Below are 20,328 nucleotides of genomic sequence, written 5' to 3'. Positions count from 1 at the left end.
GATTCTATTATGTCATGTAATTGGAATCATTTGGCTTCTTGCTCAGTATAATCTTTGTGAGATTCATATTTTTCTAAGTATCAGTAGTTTGTTCATTTTAATGCTGAGTAGTAGTCGATGGCAGGAACATACTACATCCATTCTAATATTGATAGATAGTTGGATTATTAACAGTTTTATGACTATTATGAGTAAAATTTTAGGCATTCTTGCCGATCTTTTTGTGGGCATATGTTCTGTTAGAACTGTTGGATGGTATGATAAATGTGGTTTAGGTTTAAAAGAAACTCAGGGGCTAGGGTTGTGGCTCATTGGTAGAGTGCTTGTTTAGAACATGTAAGGCACTGGGTTTCATGCTCAACATCATGTAAAAAAATAAAATATTAAAAAATAGAATGTTTAAAAAAAAAAAAAAGGAAACTCAATAAGATCCCTATATTTTCACCAGCAGCGAATGAGAGTGCTTCCCGTTTTTTATAGCATTTGGCAGTTAGTCTTTCTCATTTAAGCACCAATGGATGTTTGCTATTTTATTTCCCCATGTTTAATGTTTTGGAGCTCTGTTTCATGTGTTTATTGGCCATTTGTATATCTATTTTGAATTTTTTGGATATATCTTTTGTTTATCATTTTGTTGTTGATTTATAGGAGTTCCTTATATGTTTACAAGTCCTTTGTCAAATATAAGCGTGATAGGAATCTTTGTATATTCTAGATAGAAGTCTTGTCAAGTATAGGCATTGTGAATATTTCTTCCAATAAACCAGTCAGTATGTATCCATAATCATTGTTCAAAAATGCCTTACAATATAAAAGCAGATTTGACAGGACTTTTAGTAGTCATCTAATCCAGCTTCTAATTTCTTATCTTAGCATCTCTAACCATCCTCCCTATGATCACTTAACTATATACTGCATACATGTCTTTGTTCTAAAAAACATCTTTCCTGACAGTCTGCCTGATAGTAGGCTCATGATATTTTTTCTTTGAAATGCCTGAAAAATTAAATTTGTCTTTCTTCATAAAAAGTAAGTTTTAAACACCTAAAATTATAAACATAATTTTTATTCAGATGATATTTTTGGTGAGTACCTTTTAATAGCAAACTTTCCTGGTAGATTTAAAATATAGTTGGGTAGACATATAAATTTCAGGATTGTGCCTTCTATTAAAATCAGGCACACCTTTATTTGTGTGTGCAGTGTCTGAGAAATTTTCATTTCATGGAAGTTGTTAACAGACTATTTTATAGCAAGTAACAAAGGTTCGCCACTGTTTTATTGTGAGACATGAAGTCACAACTTCCTTATGGCCTAATGTTCTTTATCTGAACAATGGTAAGTGTAATACCATTCTATTTGTAGAAATGGCAAAGCCAGTCTGATTTGTTTGTCCTTGTTGGTAAAAGCCTTCGGAGCTTGGGAAATGGCATCTAACTGATGCAATAATCTTTCTTTGCTCCTCTTTCAGGAAGAAAACAAAAAAATGATTTCTTTGGCAAGTATTACAAACAACAAAAGCTTTGATATTTACTTTTCCTCTCTTATAAAAGTCTTGCTTCTCAGTTTCTGTGTAGATGGAGGAAATGGGTAATATTAATAGAGAAAAATGTTTGCTAGATTACATGAATTCCTTTTGAAAATAAATGAAGAGTAAGGTAAAGTGGTGTGAGTTTAGGTGCTGAAGAGTTAAAGCATACTATAAGTTTGAGGTTCCTGTCATATGGAATATTTTGTGGTATTTTAAAATTTTGAATATATTGCATTGAGAGCAGTCATTAAAAAGAAAAAGGAACAGAGAAAATATGATTTTACTTTGTGCATCTCTAACTTCTGCCTTTCCTGCTTTGTCTGGGCTTTGGTGATTACTTTTAAAACCTCATTCATTCATTCATACATTTTAGGGCACTTCTTTGCTTTCATGAACTTTTCAAAATAAAGAATTTGGTCACAGGAACATTATATGGGTTAATAACTATTTTTCCTTCTTGAATATTGATGCAGTATCATATTTAAATAGGGAAAAGATGTTCCTAATATGGAAAAATAGAATAAAATTGCATTGTAGGATTTATTATCTTTTTCTTGTATCTATTGATCTTAAGGAGGCAATTTATGTTCAGAAGGCAGATGTGGTGATTCATGTTTATATATGCGTTCATCATTGGTTAAGTCACTGTCTAAGACTATATGTGGATTTCCCATAGTCTACATATGAAAGCTTTTTAAAAAAATATTATCACATTGAACTGTTTTTGTGTTTTGTGTGATGTCTCCTTTTGGATACCTTTTTAAAGACATCTTTTTAAAAACTGCTTTGAACTTCACTTTATAATCTTTCTTTGGATAATTCTTTCTCTCCCTTTTATATCTTTTGTTAAAGTCATTTGAGATTAAGCAAATACTGTATACATACATTTCTCTTTGGTAAGAGGTCTTGAAATGAAATTCAAATCTTTTATTTTTTAAAGTATTGTTGATTAATCAAGAGTAAAGAGTATGATTTGAGGAGTAAGTTAGAAGCTGCTTTGTAAATATTAGTAAGAAAAGTTTGTATTCTATAGAAGAATATATTTCAACCTTCTGAGTAGGGGAGAGGAATCACAGAATTATGCTGTTATAAAAGCATCTTATTTCCATACTTCATTTTGTGATGTAATTAATTTAATTTAATTTCTAGGTGAATTGTCCAAATTCCTGAGACCTGTTCTGTATGCTGCAAGGGTTTTAACAGCATAGAAACACATTTACATTTACAATTATATTTTAATAGTTTAAAAATGTACTGCATGATTCCTTGCTCTTTTAAACAAAGTATGATAAACATAAATGATATTTTATTGTTATTTCAGGATAAACAATTTTTGCATGATTGCTGTTTTATATATTAATAATTTGAAATCTGTTGAAGAATATTCGGATATATATTTTTATCTAAATAAATTTAGAGAAAATGTTATTTGTATTTTGCAACATAAATTTTTTTTGGTGAGGTTTTTTTTTTTCTGTCTTCCACTATATTTTCTTGTACTTTTTTATAATATGTACATATACCTACTTCTGGCAGCAATATGTATTTCTCTTTTGATATGCTTCTTTTAACCTGGTAGCCCTGCTTACTGAAATTATATCTAAATTAATAAAATAAATGTCAAGAAAGAACTTCTTTAAGAATTAAGTGAATGCATGTACTGGATTCAGTTGCTGAGACAACTCTTATTTTTAAATTGTTTTGATATTGCTACATTAGGTGTTTGGATTAGTGAGATGTTTGCTGCATGTTGTTTTGAATCAATTTTTTCTTTTCCCTTTTACATTTATATTCTCATATTTTTAAAAACTCATCTTTATTGAGTTATTTTGAAAAATGTAAGCCTAGTGAATCTTACAGAAGATGTGTTTCTGGGTCCAGGGAAAATAATTTTAATAAATTTTAGAAATATAAGTGAAAGCTTTACTTGCATATAGTAATTTTTATATAGTAATGACTTATATTTCCTTCAAAGAGAAATTTTTGTTGTCTTTCAGCTTCATTGTTTGTATATTGGTAGAAATAAGTTTTTTTTAGCAAGTATAATGTGTATAGTAGAAATTTTCCACCTTATAAGTGACGCATTTGGTATATTTTTTTTTTTGACAGAGATAAATTTAAGTTTATGAAAAAAGGAATATTATTCTGTTGAATATTGAATTAAAATTTCAATTGAAATGGAACGTTATAAGCAATTGAGAAATGAAATCAGATTTAAAAAGAGAAAAATTAAGTTGAGCTGTGAAAATAGAATTTTTAAAAAGAAAATCACTGCACAAGGTTTGCAGTAAACATTTGCTTGATTGTTGGACTTGACTTTGCTTTCTGAAATTAAAAAAAGCCCACACTGGTAGGCTAAAACCCTGTACTTCATTTATTAAGTATATATTAGACATTTACTGATTTTTTTCTTCTTACTTAGGATTACCAACATCTACTTTCAGTGAAGTTATAATTTGAAAAGATCAGATATTGAAGCACGGACATATATTAAGCCCATATGTGTTGGTTATGTTTATGTGGTACACATATTTTTAAAGAGCAAAATTTTAATTGGCTTTCTATATTACTTTAAAATTGAACCTATGAAAAGACTTTTAAATTATACCTATTATAAAGCAAATTGTCTCTTTTTCATTTCTTTACCTGCTGCTTATAGCAAGAGTCCCTATAATGATTCTTGGCTTTGATGAAAACATCCATCTTCAAACAGGACTTTTCAGTTAAGCAATTTAAAAAAAATGTGAACAGAGTTTAATAAGGGCCAGATTACCTTTGAGAGATCTTTTTCATGTAGGAGACCTGAGGGGGTATTTTTTAGTTACTGTGTTTCAAAGAGAAAGCTTTCCTACCACCTCTATTCCTTATTACCTACTGAAATTTATTTTCAGATATGTTAGTTGATGAAAGAACACAAAGAAAGGGATTATGATGTTAAAGAATGTTTTGGAATGAATTTCAGTAGTAGGTTTACTTTACTAGCTTATATTTACGGCTTAAAATTTTAAATGCCTTGAAGGTTATAAGACTAATACTATTCTTTGATATGACTAAAGTGGCCAGGTCACCTTATTATCAGGCCTTGTTGGCAACTCTGGTAACTAAAGTCTATCTTGGATGGAATTCAAAGAGGAATTGCATTTTATACTGAGTTCCTTTTCTTAACAAAGAATCTTGCTGGAGAGCACAATATGCTTGTATATATTTTTTAGGACTTTTCAGTTATATCATATAAATTTAAAAACACATACCTTAGTCATATATGATGTTATATGTATCATACATATGATATAACTTAAAAATCTTCATAGTTGGGAAATTTTATATGTATGTATATACATCCTATAGGATGTAATATATATCCATCCTATATAAATGTGTGTATATATACTTATAGGATACATAAGCTATATTCTACATATATTATATATATTAATAAATTTATACCTACATATTACTTTGAAGGTATGATGTTATCTGGGTCTTAATCTTTGAGAAAGTTTTGAATTATAAACCATATTTTGTTAATTGATAGCTAGTCACATTTTTTTCTTGATGCAGTTTTGGTAATTTATAGCTTTCAAAGTATTTGTTTATCTCAGTTGTTGAATATATTGGCATAATGTTGGTTCATAATATTCTTTATCATTCTATTAATATCTGTAGAATCTGCTCTGATGCTCTGTCTTTTGCTCCTATTATTGGTAATTTTTGCCTTTTTCTTTTCACCTAGTAAGAGGGTTAATAATTTTATTGAAGTTTTCAAATAACTAGCTTTTGTTTTTATTGCCTTTTCCTTTCTTTTCTCTTGATACTGGGAATTGAATCAAGGGGTATTCTACCAAAAAACTACTATATCCCAGCCCTTTCTTTTTCTTTTCTTATTTATTTTTTTAAAGATTGTACTTTTTCCTCATATTTTTTGAGTGGTGCATTATAGTTGTACACAATGATGAGATTTGTTGGTACATATTTATACATGCACACAACATAGGATAAAATTTGGCCAATTACATTCCCCAATATTTCCCCTTACCCTCCTCTCCTTCCTTCCTTTCCTCTATAATACTGATCTTCCTTCGATTTTCATAATCCCCTTGGCCCCCACCCCTTTCTTTTCCTTTCTCATCTTTAGCTTCCACATATGAGAGAAAACATGTAACCTTTGAACTTCTGAGTTTGCTTATTTCACATAACATCATGTTCTCAAGTTCTATCCATTTACCTGCAAATGACATAATTTCATTTTTCTTTATGGCTGAATAAAAATGTGTATATATACCACATTTTCTTCATCTATTCATCCATTGAGGAACACCAAGGTCCAGTCCTATTTATTTATTTAAATTTTATTTTTAATTAGTTAATTTATTTAAATTTTATTTTTAATTTATTTATTTATTCTAATTTGTAATAAAGGAAGCAGAATGCATTTCCACTCATAATACACATATAGAGTACAATTTTTCATTTTTCCAGTCGTACACAAATAGAATCACACTATTTGTATCTTTATACATGTACTTAAGATAATGATGTCCATCTCATTCCACCATCTTTCCTACCCCAATGCCTCCTCCCTTCTCCTACCTCCCCTTTGCCATATCCAGAGTTTCTCCATTTCTCCCATGCTCCTCCCCCACCTCCATTATGGATCAGCATCCACATATTAGAGAAAACGTTCTGTCTTTGTTTTGGGATTGGCTTTCTTGACTTAGCATGCTATTCTCCAACTCCATCCATTTACCTGCAAATGCCATGGTTTTATTCTCTTTTAATGCTGAGTAATATTCCATTGTGTATATATATCACAGTTTCTTTATCCATTCATCTATTGAAGGGCATCTAGGTTGGTTCCACAATTTAGCTATTATGAAATGTGCTGCTATAAACATCCATGTGGCTACATCATTGTATTATGCTGTTTTTCAGTCCTTTAGGTATAAACCAAGGACTGGGATAGCTGGGTCAAATGGTGGTTCCATTCTAAGCTTTCCAAGTAATTTCCATACTGCTTTCCAGATTGGTTGCACCAATTTGCATTCCCACCAGCAATGTATTAATGTGCCCTTTTCCCCACATTCTCACCAACACTTATTGTTTTTTGTTTTCTTCATAGCTGACATTATGATGGAGTGATATGAAATATTAGAGTAGTTTTGATTTGCATTTCTCTAATTGTTGAACATTTTTTCATGTTTGTTGATCGATTGTATTTTATCTTCTAAGAAGTGTCTGTCCTATTCCTTGGCCCATTTATTTATTGGGTTATTTGTTTTTTTGGTGTTAAGTTTTTGAGTTCTTTATATATATCTTAGAGATTAGTGCTGTATCTGATGTGCATGTGGTAAAAATTTTCTCCCGTTCTGTAGGTTCTCTCTTCATCTCAGATTGTTTGTTTTGCTGAGAAGAAGCTTTTCAGTTGGAATCCATCCCATGTATTAATTCTTGGTTGTATTTCTTGTGCTATAGGAGTCTTATTAAGGAAGTCAGGGTTTAATCCAACATGATGAAGATTTGGGCCTACTTTTTCTTCTGTTAGGCACAAGGTCTCTTAGGTCTAATTCCTAGGTCCTTGATCCACTTTGAGTTGAGTATTGTGCATGGTGAGAGATAGGGGCTTAATTTCATTTTGCTGCATATGGAGTTTCAGTTTTCCCAGCACCATTTGTTGAAGAGGCTATCTTTTCTCCAATGTATTTTTTGGCATCTTTGTCTAGTATGAGATAACTGTATTTATGTGGGATTGTCTCTGTGTTATCTGTTCTTTACTATTCATCTACATGTCTATTTTGGTGCCAATACATGCCATTTTTGTTACTATTGCTCTGTAGTATAGTTTAAGGTCTTGTATAGTGATGCCACCTGCTTTACTCTTCTTGATAAGGATTGCTTTAGCTATTCTGGGTCTCTTTTTTTCCAGATGAATTTCATGATTGTTTTTTCAATTTCTATGAGGAATGTCATTGGGATTTTGATTGGAATTGCATAAATCTGTATAGTGCTTCTGGTAGTATGGTCATTTTGACAATATTAATTCTGCCTATCCAAGAGCAAGGTAGATCTTTCAATCTTCTAAGGTCTTCTTTAATTTCTTTAGCGTTCTGTAGTTTTCATTGTAGAGGTCTTTCACCTCTTTTGTTGATTCCCAAGTATTTTATTTTATTTTTTTATTGAGGCCATCGTAGGGGTAATTTTCCTAGTTTCTCTTTCAGAGGATTTGTCACTGGTGTACAGAAATGCCTTTGATTTATGGGTATTGATTTTATATCTGCTACTTTGGTGAATTCATTTATTAGTTCTAGAAGTTTTCTAGTGGAATTGTTTTTGGATCCTCTAGGTATAGAATCATGTCATCAACAAATAGTGATAGCTTGATTTCTTCTTTTCCTATCCATATCCCTTAAATTTCTTTCGTCTATCTAATTGCCCTGGCTACAGTTTCAAGAATTCTGTTAAATAGAAGTGGTGAAAGAGGGCATCCTTGTCTTGTTACAGTTTTTAGAGGGAATGCTTTTCAGTTTTCCTTCATTTAGAATGACTTGGCATAGATAGCTTTTACAACATTGAGATATATTCCTGTTATCCCTAGTTTTTCTAGTGCTTTGAACATGACAGGGTGCTATAGTTTCTCAAATGCTTTTTGTGCATCTATTGAGATGATCATGTGATTCTTATCTTTAAGTATATTGAGGGGATGAATTACATTTATTGATTTCTGTACATTGGACCCACCTTGCATCCCTGGGATGAACCCCACTTGATCTTAATGCCCTATCTTTTTAATATGTTTTTATATTCGATTTGCCAGATTGTATTGAGAATTTTTGCATCTATGTTCATTAGAGATATTGGTCTGAAGTTTTCTTTCTTTGATGTGTCTTTGTCTGGTTTTGGAATCAGGGTAATATTGGCCTCATAGAATGAGTTTGGAAGTGTTACCTCTTTTTCTTTTTAATTTTTTATTCTTGGTTGTTCAAAACATTACATAGTTCTTGATATAGCATATTTCACACTTTGATTCAAGTGGGTTATGAACTCCCATTTTTTACCCCATATACAGATTGCAGAATCACATCAGTTACACATCCATTGATTTACATATTGCCATACAAGTGTCTGTTGTTTCCGAAGTCCATATGAGTGATATGATTTTTCCCAACCTTTCACCTTCAGCCTATGTATGTCTTTTCCTATCAAATGCGTCTCCTGTAGGCAGCATATTGTTGGGTCTTGTTTTGTGATCCATTCTACTAGCCTGTGTCTCTTAATTGGTGAGTTTAAGCCATTAACATTTAGGGTTATTATTGAGATATGGGTTGTTCTTCCAGCCATATTTGTTTATTTCTGTTACTAAACATGGTTTGTTTTCCTCTTTGATTATTTCCCCCCCCTTTACTGTCCTACCTCCCACTGTTGGTTTTCATTGTTATTTTCCATTTCCTCTTCCTGTAATGCTTTGGCGAGGATGTTTTGAAGAGATGGTTTTCTAGCTGCGAATTCTTTAAACTTTTGTTTATCGTGGAAGGTTTTAATTTCATCTTCCATCCTGAAGCTTAATTTCGCTGGATACACAATTCTTGGTTGGAACCCATTTTCTTTCAGTGTTTGAAATATGTTATTCCAGGATCTTCTAGCTTTCAGAGTCTGTGTTGAAAGATCAGCTGTTATCCTGATTGGCTTACCCCTAAATGTAATCTGCTTCCTTTCTCTTGTAGCTTTTAAAATTCTCTCCTTATTCTGTATGTTGGGCATCTTCATTATAATGTGTCTAGGTGTGGATCTCTTATGATTTTGCACATTCGGCGTCCTGTAGGCTTCTAGGATTTGGGATTCTGTCTCATTCTTCAAGTCTGGGAAGTTTTCTCGTATTATTTCATTGAATAGACTGCTCATTCCTTTGGTTTGGAGCTCTGTACCTTCCTGTATCCCAATGACTCTTAAGTTTGGTCTCTTAATGTTATCCCATATTTCTTGGATGTTCTGCTCATGGTTTCTTAACAGTCTTGCTGAGCTGTCTATGTTCTTTTCCAGTTGAAATACTTTGTCTTCATTGTCTGATGTTCTATCTTCTAAGTGTTCTACTCTGCTGGTAGTATTCTCCATTGAGTTTTTAAGTTGGTTTATTGCTTCCTGCATTTCTAGGATTTCTGTTTGTTTGTTTTTTATAACCTCTATCTCCCTGTATAGTTGATCCTTTGCTTCCTGGATTTGTTTGCGTAATTCATTGTCGAAGTGATCTTTCATTGTCTGATTTTGCTGTTTAATGTCTTCCTTGATACTCCAGATCATCTGAAGCATGTATATCCTGAATTCTTTATCTGACATTCCATCTGCTGCAGCTGTTACCTCTTCTAAAGTTGCGTTGACCTGCATTGCTTGTGGTCCTTTCTTTCCTTGTCTTTTCATACTGCTTGCGTATCTTTCCTGCAGGCGCGGGCGGCGGCTCTGCTCTCTCCTTATTCCAATTGGGGTGTCGTGGCTACCACGCCGGCAGGTCACTGGGCCTGTTCTGGGCGCTGGCGGCGGCTCTGTTCTGCCCCTACTCCAATTGGGGTGAGGAGTGTACCACGCCGGCAGGCCACCGGTTCTGATCCGCCAGTCGGTTGCAGGTTTGCCTACCCTGCAGACACGGGCGGCGGTTCTACTCTGCCCCTATTCCAAATGGGGTGTCGTGACTACCCCGCCTGCAGGACGCTGGGCCTGTTCCTGGCACGGGCGGCGACTCTGTTCTGTCACTACTCCAATTAGGGTGGTGTTTGTACCACGCCGGCAGGCTCCTGGGCCTGATCCGCCGGTCTGTTGCAGGTCTGCCTACCTTGGAGGCGCGGGCGGCGGATCTGCCCTGCCCCTCCTACCACGCCTGCGGACCCCTGGGCCTGATCTGCAGGTTGGTCGCAGGTCTGCTCACCCTGCGGGCACGGGTGGCGGTTCCGCTCCGCCCCCACTCCAATTGGGGTCACGCGACCACCACGCCCAGCGAGCCGCTGGGCCTGCTCTGGGCGCGGGCGGCGGCCCCGCTCCTCCCCTCTGGCTCGACGACAAAGCGAGAGAGACTCGGGTGTCTGTGACTCACCCTCCCTACCAGGAGACCTACTGTTTCTATCGCCGCTGGTATTGATGAAGTTCTCTCCTCTGCCGCTTTGTGATGACATCAGATCTCTGCCATGTTGGTATCCTATGGGAATGGCAGCATTTCGTTCCCTTTGCCGGGTGACCAAAGCAATGGGTGAGTCCTGACCGGCCCTCACAAGCCCTGTCTCAGTCCCGTTGCCACTGCCCACGAAGGCTCGGTTGGTATTTACCTCCACAGTACTCAGCAGGACCCGGACTGAGACGCAGTTTCTGCGGGCTCCTTAGCCCTGGGCCAGAGCAGTTCCGGGAGCCGGAACTCAGCCGCTCCGTGCTCGGTGCATGCTCTGATAAGAGCAGGCTCCAAGAAGCAGTTTCCGCGGGTTATTTAGCACTGAGCCTGAGTAATTTGTCTGCAAGCCGCAGGCGAATGGCAGCCTGAAATTACCTGTTCTATGGCTGAATGAGCTGCGATCAGTCGAAAACAGGGATGGTGACGTCAGCTCTCCAAGATGGTGGCCGCTGGCCTCCTCTGTGGTCTGACCGGTGTGGAGAACCGAATTGGACTGCTTCCTTCCCCCGTCTCAAACCCAGAATTTAGCACTGAGTACGGTGCTTGCACAGCTGGCAGAAGCCCGCAGAGACTGCAGCGCTGTATCCCTGTGTCGCTATCTCCTCGTTTCCCAGTGCGCGCTGCACATTCTAGCCGCGGGGCGATTTGCCGAACAAGCAGTGTGACCCTCCGTGCGGACAAATCTCTCGCGTTTGAGCCCCGGTAGCCAATCCTCGTGCGATGGAAATCCTTCCTCCAGGTTCCGGAGCACCCCACTATTGCTGGAAATTCCTAACAAGATAGCCATTAGCCGTCCTGATTCGTCATTCTCCCGCACAGTGACACGGTACACGGGGGCAATGCACTCCCCTCGCCGCCATCTTCCCTCCCTCCCTCTTTTTCTATTTAATGGAATAATTTGAGGAGTATGGGTATTAGTTCTTCTTTGAATGTCTTGTAAAACTCAGCTGTGTAACCATCTGGTTCTGGGCTTTTCTTGGTTGGTAGGCTTCTGATGGCGTCTTCTATTTCATTGCTTGAAATTGATCTGTTTAACTTGTGTACTTCATCCTGATTCAATATGGGCAAATTATATGACTCTAGAAATTTGTTGATGCCTTTGATATTTTTTATTTTATTGGAGTACAGGTTTTCAAAATAATTTCTAATTATCTTCTGCATTTCTATAGTGTCTGTTGTGGTATTTCCTTTTCATCATAGATTTTAGTAATTTGGATTTTCTTTCCTGGTCTTTGTTAGCATGGCTAAGGGTTTATCAATTTTATTTATTTTTTCAAAGAACCAACTTTTTGTTTTGTCTATTTTTTCAATTTGTTTGTTTGTTTGTTTCGCTTTCATTGATTTTGGCTCTGATTTTAATTATTTTCTGTCTCCCACTGCTTTTGGTGTTGATATGTTATTCTTTTTCTAGAGATGTAATGTTAGGTCATTTATTTGTTGACCTTTTCTTCTTTTAAGGAATGAAATACATGCAGAGAACTTTCATCTTAGTACTGCCTTCATAGTGTCCCAGAGATTTTGATATGTTATATCAATGTTCTCATTGACCTCTAAGAGTTTTTTAATATCCTCTTTGATATCTTCTGCAATGCATTATTCATTCAGTAGCATGTTATTAAGTCTCCAGGTGTTGAAGTAGCTTCTATTTTTTATCATTGATTTCTAATTTCATTCCATTATGTTCTGATAGAATGCAGGGTAGTATCTCTACTTTTTTGTATTTGCTAAGACTTGCTTTATAGCATAATATATGATCTATTTTAGAGAAGGATCCATGTGCTGCTGAGAAGAAAGTGTATTCACTCGTTGATGGATGAAATATTCTATTAAGTCTAAGATATTGATTGTATTATTGAGTTCTATGGTTTTTCTCTTTAGCTTTTGTATAGATCTATGCAGTAGTGAAAGAGGTGTGCTTACGTCATCCAGAATTATTGTGTTGTGGTCTATTTGACTCTTAAAATTGAGAACAGTTTGTTTGATGAATGTAAATGCTCCATTGTTTGGGGCATATATATTTATAATTGTTATGTCTTGTTGATGTATGTTTCCCTTAAAAAGTATGAAATGTCCTTCTTTATCCCTTTTGATTAACTTTGACTTGAAGTCTACTTTATTTGATATGAGGATGGAAACCCCTGCTTATTTTTACATTCCATGTGAGTGGTATGTTTTGTCCCAACCTTTCACTTTTAGTTTGTGGCTCTTTTCCTATGAAATGAGTGTCTTAAAGGAAGCATATTGTTGGGACTTTTTTTTTTTTTTTTTTAATCCAATCTGCTAGTCAATGTCTTTTGATTGGTGAGGTTAGGCCATAAACATTCAGGGTTATTATTGAGACATGATTTGTATTCCCAGCCATTTTTGATATTTGACTTGGTTTCTCATTTGATTGGTTTTTCCTTTAGTGTAGTACCTCCCTTTGCCGATTTTCATGCAATATTTTGCCAAGGATGTTCTGTAGTGCAGGCTTTCTAGTTGTAAATTCTTTTAATTTTTGTTTATCATTGAAGGTTTTTATTACGTCATCAAATGCTTAATTTTGCTAGATATAAAATTATTGATTGGCATCCCTTTTCTTTCAGAACTTAGTAAAAATTCCAGGATATTCTAATTGGTTTCCCCCATATGTAATCTGATTTATTTCTCTTGTGGCTTTTTAAATTCTCTCCTTATTCTGTATACTAGGTATTTTCATTTTATAATGTGCCTTGGTGTAGATTTGTTGTGATTTTGTATGTTTAGTGTCCTAGAAGCCTCTTGTATTTGATTTTCCAATCCATTCTTTATGTCTGGAAAATTTTCTGATATTATTTTATTGAATAGATTGTTCTTCCTTTGGTTTGAAACTCTATGCCTTCATCTATCTGAATAATTCTTTTTTTAAAATTTTTTATTTTCAGTGGACACAACATCTTTATTTTACTTTTATGTGGTGCTGAGGATTGAACCCAGCAGCCCGTGCATGCCAGGCGAGCGCGCTACCACTTGAGCCACATCCCCAGCCCAATTTATTTATTTATTTATTTATTTTTTAGATGTAGTTGGACACGATACCTTTATTTTCTTTATATGTGGTGCTGAGGATCGAACCCAGGGCCCTGTATGTGCTAGGCAAGCGCTCTACTGCTGGGCCACAACCCCAGCCTCCCTGAATAATTCTTAAATTTGGTCTTTTTATATTATTCCATAATTCTTGAATGTTCAGCTCATGGTTTCTTACATTCTTCACTGTGTGGTCAAGTTTATTTTCAAGATTATGTATTTCGTCTTCATTGTCTGAGGTTCTGTCTTCAAAATGATCTAATCTGTTAGTGAGGCTTTCTTGAATTTTTAATTTGGTTTATTGTTTCCTCCATTTCAAGAATTTCTGTTTTTTTTAAAGAACCTTTATCTTCATATTGAAGTAATCTTTTGCTTCCTGTATTTGCTTATGTAGCTCTTTATTGAAATGATCTTTTGTTGCCTGCATTTGCTCTCTTATATGATCCTTTAATTTACAGAATATTTTAATTTTGTGCATCCTGAACTCCTTCTCTGTCATTTCTTCTGTTGTGCTGGCCGGGAATTCTGATAATGTAGTGTCTTTGTTTGTTTTGGGCACTTTATTCCCTTGTTTTTTCATATTTTTTGTGGTCTTCCCTTCTAGCGCTGTGGGTATGAGTTGTCACAGTTTTTACCACGTAGGCATATAGTGTCCAATACCTCTCCTTTCAGGGGGAGATCAATAGTAACAGATCCCAATACAAAGAATATCTAGCCTTAAAACAGATAGCTCCTATCAAGACGTTTATAGTTTTGTCACAGTATATAGAAATGTTGAGTTCAATAATAATCTACAATGTAAATAGTAGATTTGCAAAGGGGTCTACAGTTTCTGATGGTTGACAAAGAGAGAACTGGGGTGTAAGGTGGGGTGTAGAATGAGATGTTAAGGAGGTAGGATATAGAGCATATACAGTTATTAGATCTTAGGAAGCATGAAAGAGGAATCTAAAAATGTTGGCTATTAGCAGGTTAAAAGAGAGAACGTGATTTTGGGGAAACAAGTAAGTGGGGGAGACAATAGAGAAAGTAAACAAACATAAAAATTAAGAAAAATAAAAAATGTTAAAATAGAAGATAAAATAATATACAACACAACCGTAATATACTATTCAGGCATCCAAGTCCTTGGTATCCTAATTCATGAAAAGTACTTGGTTTCACAAATGTTGGGGATGTGAGGGTGAGAGATGAGATAGAGAAAAGAAAGAAATAAAAAAGAGGAAAGAAACAAAACATTTCAAAGGAAAATACAAGGATTGTTTTTGTTTGAATTCAGTTTTTTTCCCGCTTTCCTTTTCATCCAATAGGCGAGGTTTTCTGTTGTTTGCTGGTATTTTCACTCTCAGGATGGTTAGATTATTAGGGTAGAAGGATTGGTCTTGGGAACAGAGCTCTTGCAGTTGGGGTATAGCACTTGCTGGTCCCCAGTGGGAGACTGCACCCCAAGGATCTCCTTTGGGGTCTGCTGGTGTGATGTGGGTACCTGGTCTTCTTATCTCCTTGTATCTCCTGTAGACCTCAAATTCCTGGTCTCTAATTTAGTCTCTAAACTGTATATCCCTCACCCCTTCCCTTTCTACCTCCCATTCCAGAACCTTCTCTCTGAAGGTCTTTTAGGCTACGCTCTGGGGGTTGCACACCTGTTATGGAGAGCTCTTTTGTATTGGGCAATTTAGGGCCAGGCTTTGTGAGCTACAGTGGGCTGCGTAGCCACAGCACTGTGCCTGGTTAGTGGTTGCTGGGGAGAGGGGAAAGTTGGGGACTATAGGTACCTTGATAATGCTTCTAAGTCCCTGTCAGTGTTCCTAGCTGGAAGTTGCCCCAAGTAAAGATGGTGACAAAGGTGTCCCAAGATGTAGGCAGCTGCTTTCAGCAATGGGGTGTCAGGTTGGGTCAGGCCGGGTGGTGGTGTGCTCAGAGCTGTAGCTCTGTGGTGTGCAGTGTTGGCTGTCTCCAGACCCTGTCCAGTATCCCCAGGTGCAGACTACTACGTGTAGGGAAGTATGGTATTGGTTGCAGTATCCCAAGATGGAGGCGATCAGGAGAGCCCCATGTTGGTTGATGGGGCTCCACACTGGAGTTGTGGCGGGAAGTCCTGTGTGGGAGCTACTGTAGAATTCCTGTTTGGGTTTATAGCCAGGGGTCCTGCACTGACATTGAGTCCTGTGGACCTGTGAGGGCACAGTGGCCAGGATTCCTGCGCGGGAGCAGCTGTCGGGTCTTCTAATAACTTGTAGAGAAATAGTATTCCTACTGCTTGAATCCCAGGTCACAGAGCAACAAAGAATGCAGCCTCCTTGTAGCCCTTCTAGTTATTTATTTATTTATTTATTTATTTTTTATGAGACAGGGTCTTATTAGGTCACTGAGACTGGAGTTGAACTTGCAATCCTCTGCCTGAGCCTCCTGAGTCATTGGGAGTAAAGGCGAGCATCACAATGTCTGGCTTCATTGTTTTTTTCCTATTGATTGTCTGTTTTTTGGTTGTTAATTTTCTCCTTTATTATTATTTTCTCCTTTCTTTTACTTATTTTCGATAGTAATGATAGGAATACAGACATAGATAAGTGGTTCAAAATATAAAGTCCTAAAATTGACCATAGACAGGTCAATTGATTTGTGAGAATGATGCTGAAGCAACTCAAGGAAAAAGAATAGTCTTGTCAATAAGCAGTATAAGTAGGTATCAACATTGGAAAACATGAATCTAAACTTTTACCCCACACTACAAGCAAAACAAAATTAAAACCAAAAACCTTCAAAATGGATAACTTGAAATGTAACAACCAAAACTGTAAAACTAATAGAAGAAATAATAGGAGAAAATATAATATACATTATAATATATAATTATGTTTATATATTATATAAATATAATCTGGAGAGTAGTTAGAGTTCTTATTGGACATAAAAAAGCATGAATACAAAGAGAAACCTGATACATTGAACTTCATTAAAATGTAAAACTTCTTTTAAAGATGCATTAAGAATACACCAATGAGGGGCTGGGGTTGTGGCTCAGTGGCAGAGCGCTTGCCTAACACATGCGGGGCCCTGGGTTTGATCCTCAGCACCACATATAAATAAATAAATAGATAGGTAGGTAGGTAGGTAGATAGATAGATAGATAGATAGATAGATAGATAGATAAAGGTGTTTTGTCCAACTACAATTGAAAAATAAATATTTTTTAAAAAAATACAACAATGAAAAGTAATCTGTAGTCTCAAAAAGTATTTGCGAAATTTCATCTGAAAATGACTTGTATCTACAGTATAACAAGAACTATTACAAGTTTATGACAAGTAATCTAATTTTCTTTTTTAAAAAATATTTTATTAGTTGTTGATGGATCTTTATCATATGTATGTATGTATGTATGTATGTATGTATGCATGTATTTATTTATATGCAGTGCTGAGGATTGAACCCAGTGCCTCACACATGCTAGGCAAGCGCTCTACCACTGAGCCACAACCCCAGTCATTCTAATTTTCAAAATGAGCAAAATACTTGAACAAACACTTCACAAAAAGATGATGAGTAGTAACAGTGAAACATCAGTCACCAATGAAATGTGAATTAAATCACAATAAGCTAATATTTCACAGCTACTAACATGGCTAAAAATTTAAAAACCAAGTACACTAAATGTTGTACAAGCTTTAAAGCAACTGAAATTCTTGTATATTATTGGGCATATGAAATGACACATCTCTTTAGAAAACAGTTCTGTGGAGCTGGGGCTGTAGCTCAATGGTAGAGCGCTTGCCTAGCATGCGTAAGGTACTTTGTTCGATTCTCAGCACCATATATAAATAAATGAACAAAATAAAATCCCATCAATGTCTAAAAAAAAAAAGTTCTGTATTTTCTTATAAATTTAAACCTACATTTACCATAAGATGCCATGATACTGTGCCTAACACCCATACATAAATACTCACCTCATAATTTCACCCATGAAAATATATATCCACACAAAAACTTTTGTAAGAATATCTGTAACAGCTTTTTTCCACAGTAGCTTCAAACTGGAAGCTCCTCAGAGGCCATCAGTAATGAATAGTTAAATATATTGTGCTGTACTGTTCAGCAGAAGTTCACTGGATTAAACAAAGGGGAATAGGAAAGACTGAATCAGAAATAACTTTCCTATGTTTTTACACAACCAATGAAACTCCACATCATGTACAACCACAGGAATGGGATCCCAATTAGAATAATTTATAGTCCATGTGTGTATAATATGAAAAATATACTCTAATGTCATATATATCTAAAAAGAACAAATAATAAAAATTTAAAAAATATATTAAATGGGCCTGGGGGTGGGGAGTAAAGAACTACTGAAGCATGGAATACCATAAATGACTCATGAAAACATATTGAGTGAAAGAATTTATACATGAGTCTATCCTGTATGATTCCATTAATGTAAAACTCTATAAAAAATAAAGTCTAATTTATAATGACTAAAGCAGATAAGTGGTAACCTGAGACTGGAGGTTGTAGGTGAGAAGGAGATTAACAAAGAATATTTACAGTATTAGTAATGCTTCTTGATTGTGGTTGTAGTTATGCAGGTGTAGAAATTTAGCCAATTTTACTCTTATCATGCAAATTATGGTTTAGTCAAAGGGGTCTTTTTTCTAATGGTTATCAAATCTGGCTATACTTTAGAATCATGTACATACTGAGCTGTAAAAATGCACATTTTTCCACTTTAGACCCAAGGAATCAGTCTCCAGCTGTAGGCCTTCTCATGAGTTTTTGAAAAGTTTCAGAGATTATTTTTATTTTCAGCTGGAGTTCAGAAATATTTTTTGATTGAATGACTTTTCATTCTTATGATTCTCAACCTAAAATCCCAGAGCCTGCTATGTACCAGCCATCATACTTGGTTTTAAGAATGATGAGCAAGAGAGACATGCTCTTTTACAATGTGTAGTCTGGTGGGAGGATGGACATTGATTAAATAATAACAAAAATATGTATCTTTAAACCTTAGCAGATGTTGTAGATATCACATATAGAATGTTATGATAGTGCATGGTAAAAATTAAAGTGTTTTTTTTCTGATCTTACTTCAGAGCCATACTTGAAAAAGTGCTTTTCTGAAAGCACTTAGTATTGCTTACATAGTATGATTGTCATTTGGATAAAATATTTTGCATGCAAACATCTCTTCACCAAAGTATTTTTCTCTCTCATTATTTGTCAGCATCTTGTATTATCTAAAAACATTAAGAAATCTTTAATATTTAACTTTAGGGACAAAACATTGAAATGTCATCAGCAAATATCTATAAGTATCTAAGTCAGTCTGTGATTATCATTCAGCTATGTGCTATCCAACATTTTGTTACTGAAACAAAAACAACCAGTTTGTTCTAATAGTATTGTTTTGGTTGTAGTGGAAGAGTTGTTAATGTTGGTCAAACACAATTGTTTCCTCAAATAAATTACACATAATACTAATTGTGTTTAATAATGGAGAGTATTGGGATGGAAATTTTGAACTCATGTAAGTTTAGGAAATGGAGGGTAAAATAAATTTAATAAAGTTAAAGAACCTTTAATATGTCACATTTGAAATCTTTAACATGACTCTCTTTGACCATGGAACCCCTTTTCTCTTGGCTTGTATTTTCATGAATACATACCTAAGCAGCTAAAAAAATCTACAATAGCATTTAACAAGTTATAACGGCATATTTTAAAAATACACAATAATATTTATGTAAAAGCCTCTTAGACATGGTACTAGATCTGTATTTTGTATTTATATATTGAACATTTGGAAATGAGTTTACACATATTTAAAAAAATCAGTTCTTCATTCTTACATCCTTAACTGAGAGAAAAGTGAAAATTATGTTTATCTTCTATTTTAGAACAAAGTAGAAGAGATGATTTAGAAGCTTTAGGTCATATGTTCATGTATTTTCTGAGAGGCAGTCTTCCTTGGCAAGGCTTAAAGGTAATTGTTTTTATATTTCCTTATTGAATTTTATAAAATATTAATATATATATTAAGGTTTGTTTTTATAACCTAATAATTTGAAAATTACAACATTCTTAAGATTTTTTTTTTCCATTTTAGGCTGACACATTAAAAGAGAGATATCAGAAAATTGGAGATACAAAACGAGCTACACCAATAGAAGTGTTATGTGAAAATTTTCCAGGTAATAAATAATGCTAATTGATAAATGTGTTTCTACACAGAAAACCATAAGTGGTTCATTTTGGCTGCTAAAGTTTATAGATACATTTTTTTCATGCCTTGAAAAAGGTGAGCAATTTGTGATTTAAAAGTTGTCAACAATTGATGCATGGACCACAGGGACAGTTTGTGTATTTGCTTTTGCAAGATGATATTAACAGAAGAAAATTTCCTTGATTAATAATATTAACAAATACCAGCTGAAGTAGTATTTTTTAGTGGCATACTTTTATTAAGTTAAAAATACTTGCTAACCAATGCCAAATATAAAGTTTTAGTGTACAGTGTTAGTCGCATAGTTCTCAGTGTCAGGTTCAAAATTTTAGTTTCAAAGTAGTACTTGATTTAGTTTTCAAAGTACAGTAAAATCTTACT

At 35.0% G+C, this 20,328-nt stretch overlaps 1 protein-coding gene across 11 annotated transcripts in view; it reads left to right on the top strand.

Annotated features, from left to right (window-relative positions):
- Positions 1-20,328, top strand: part of Csnk1g3 (casein kinase 1 gamma 3) — a 115,258-nt gene that overhangs the window by 61,710 nt on the left and 33,220 nt on the right. For all 11 annotated transcript variants that reach the window (XM_015486700.2, XM_048811834.1, XM_015486703.2 and 8 more), the window contains 2 exons: positions 19,622-19,707; positions 19,831-19,915. In XM_015486700.2, coding sequence (XP_015342186.1) covers positions 19,622-19,707; positions 19,831-19,915 — 171 coding nt within the window. The remainder of the gene's footprint in view (positions 1-19,621; positions 19,708-19,830; positions 19,916-20,328) is intronic.

The sequence above is a fragment of the Marmota marmota genome, unplaced genomic scaffold (assembly GCF_001458135.2).
Source record: "Marmota marmota marmota unplaced genomic scaffold, marMar, whole genome shotgun sequence".
NCBI lineage: Eukaryota > Metazoa > Chordata > Mammalia > Rodentia > Sciuridae > Marmota > Marmota marmota.
Note: the sequence above shows the minus strand (reverse complement) of the source record. Positions and strands in the feature narration are given on the sequence as shown.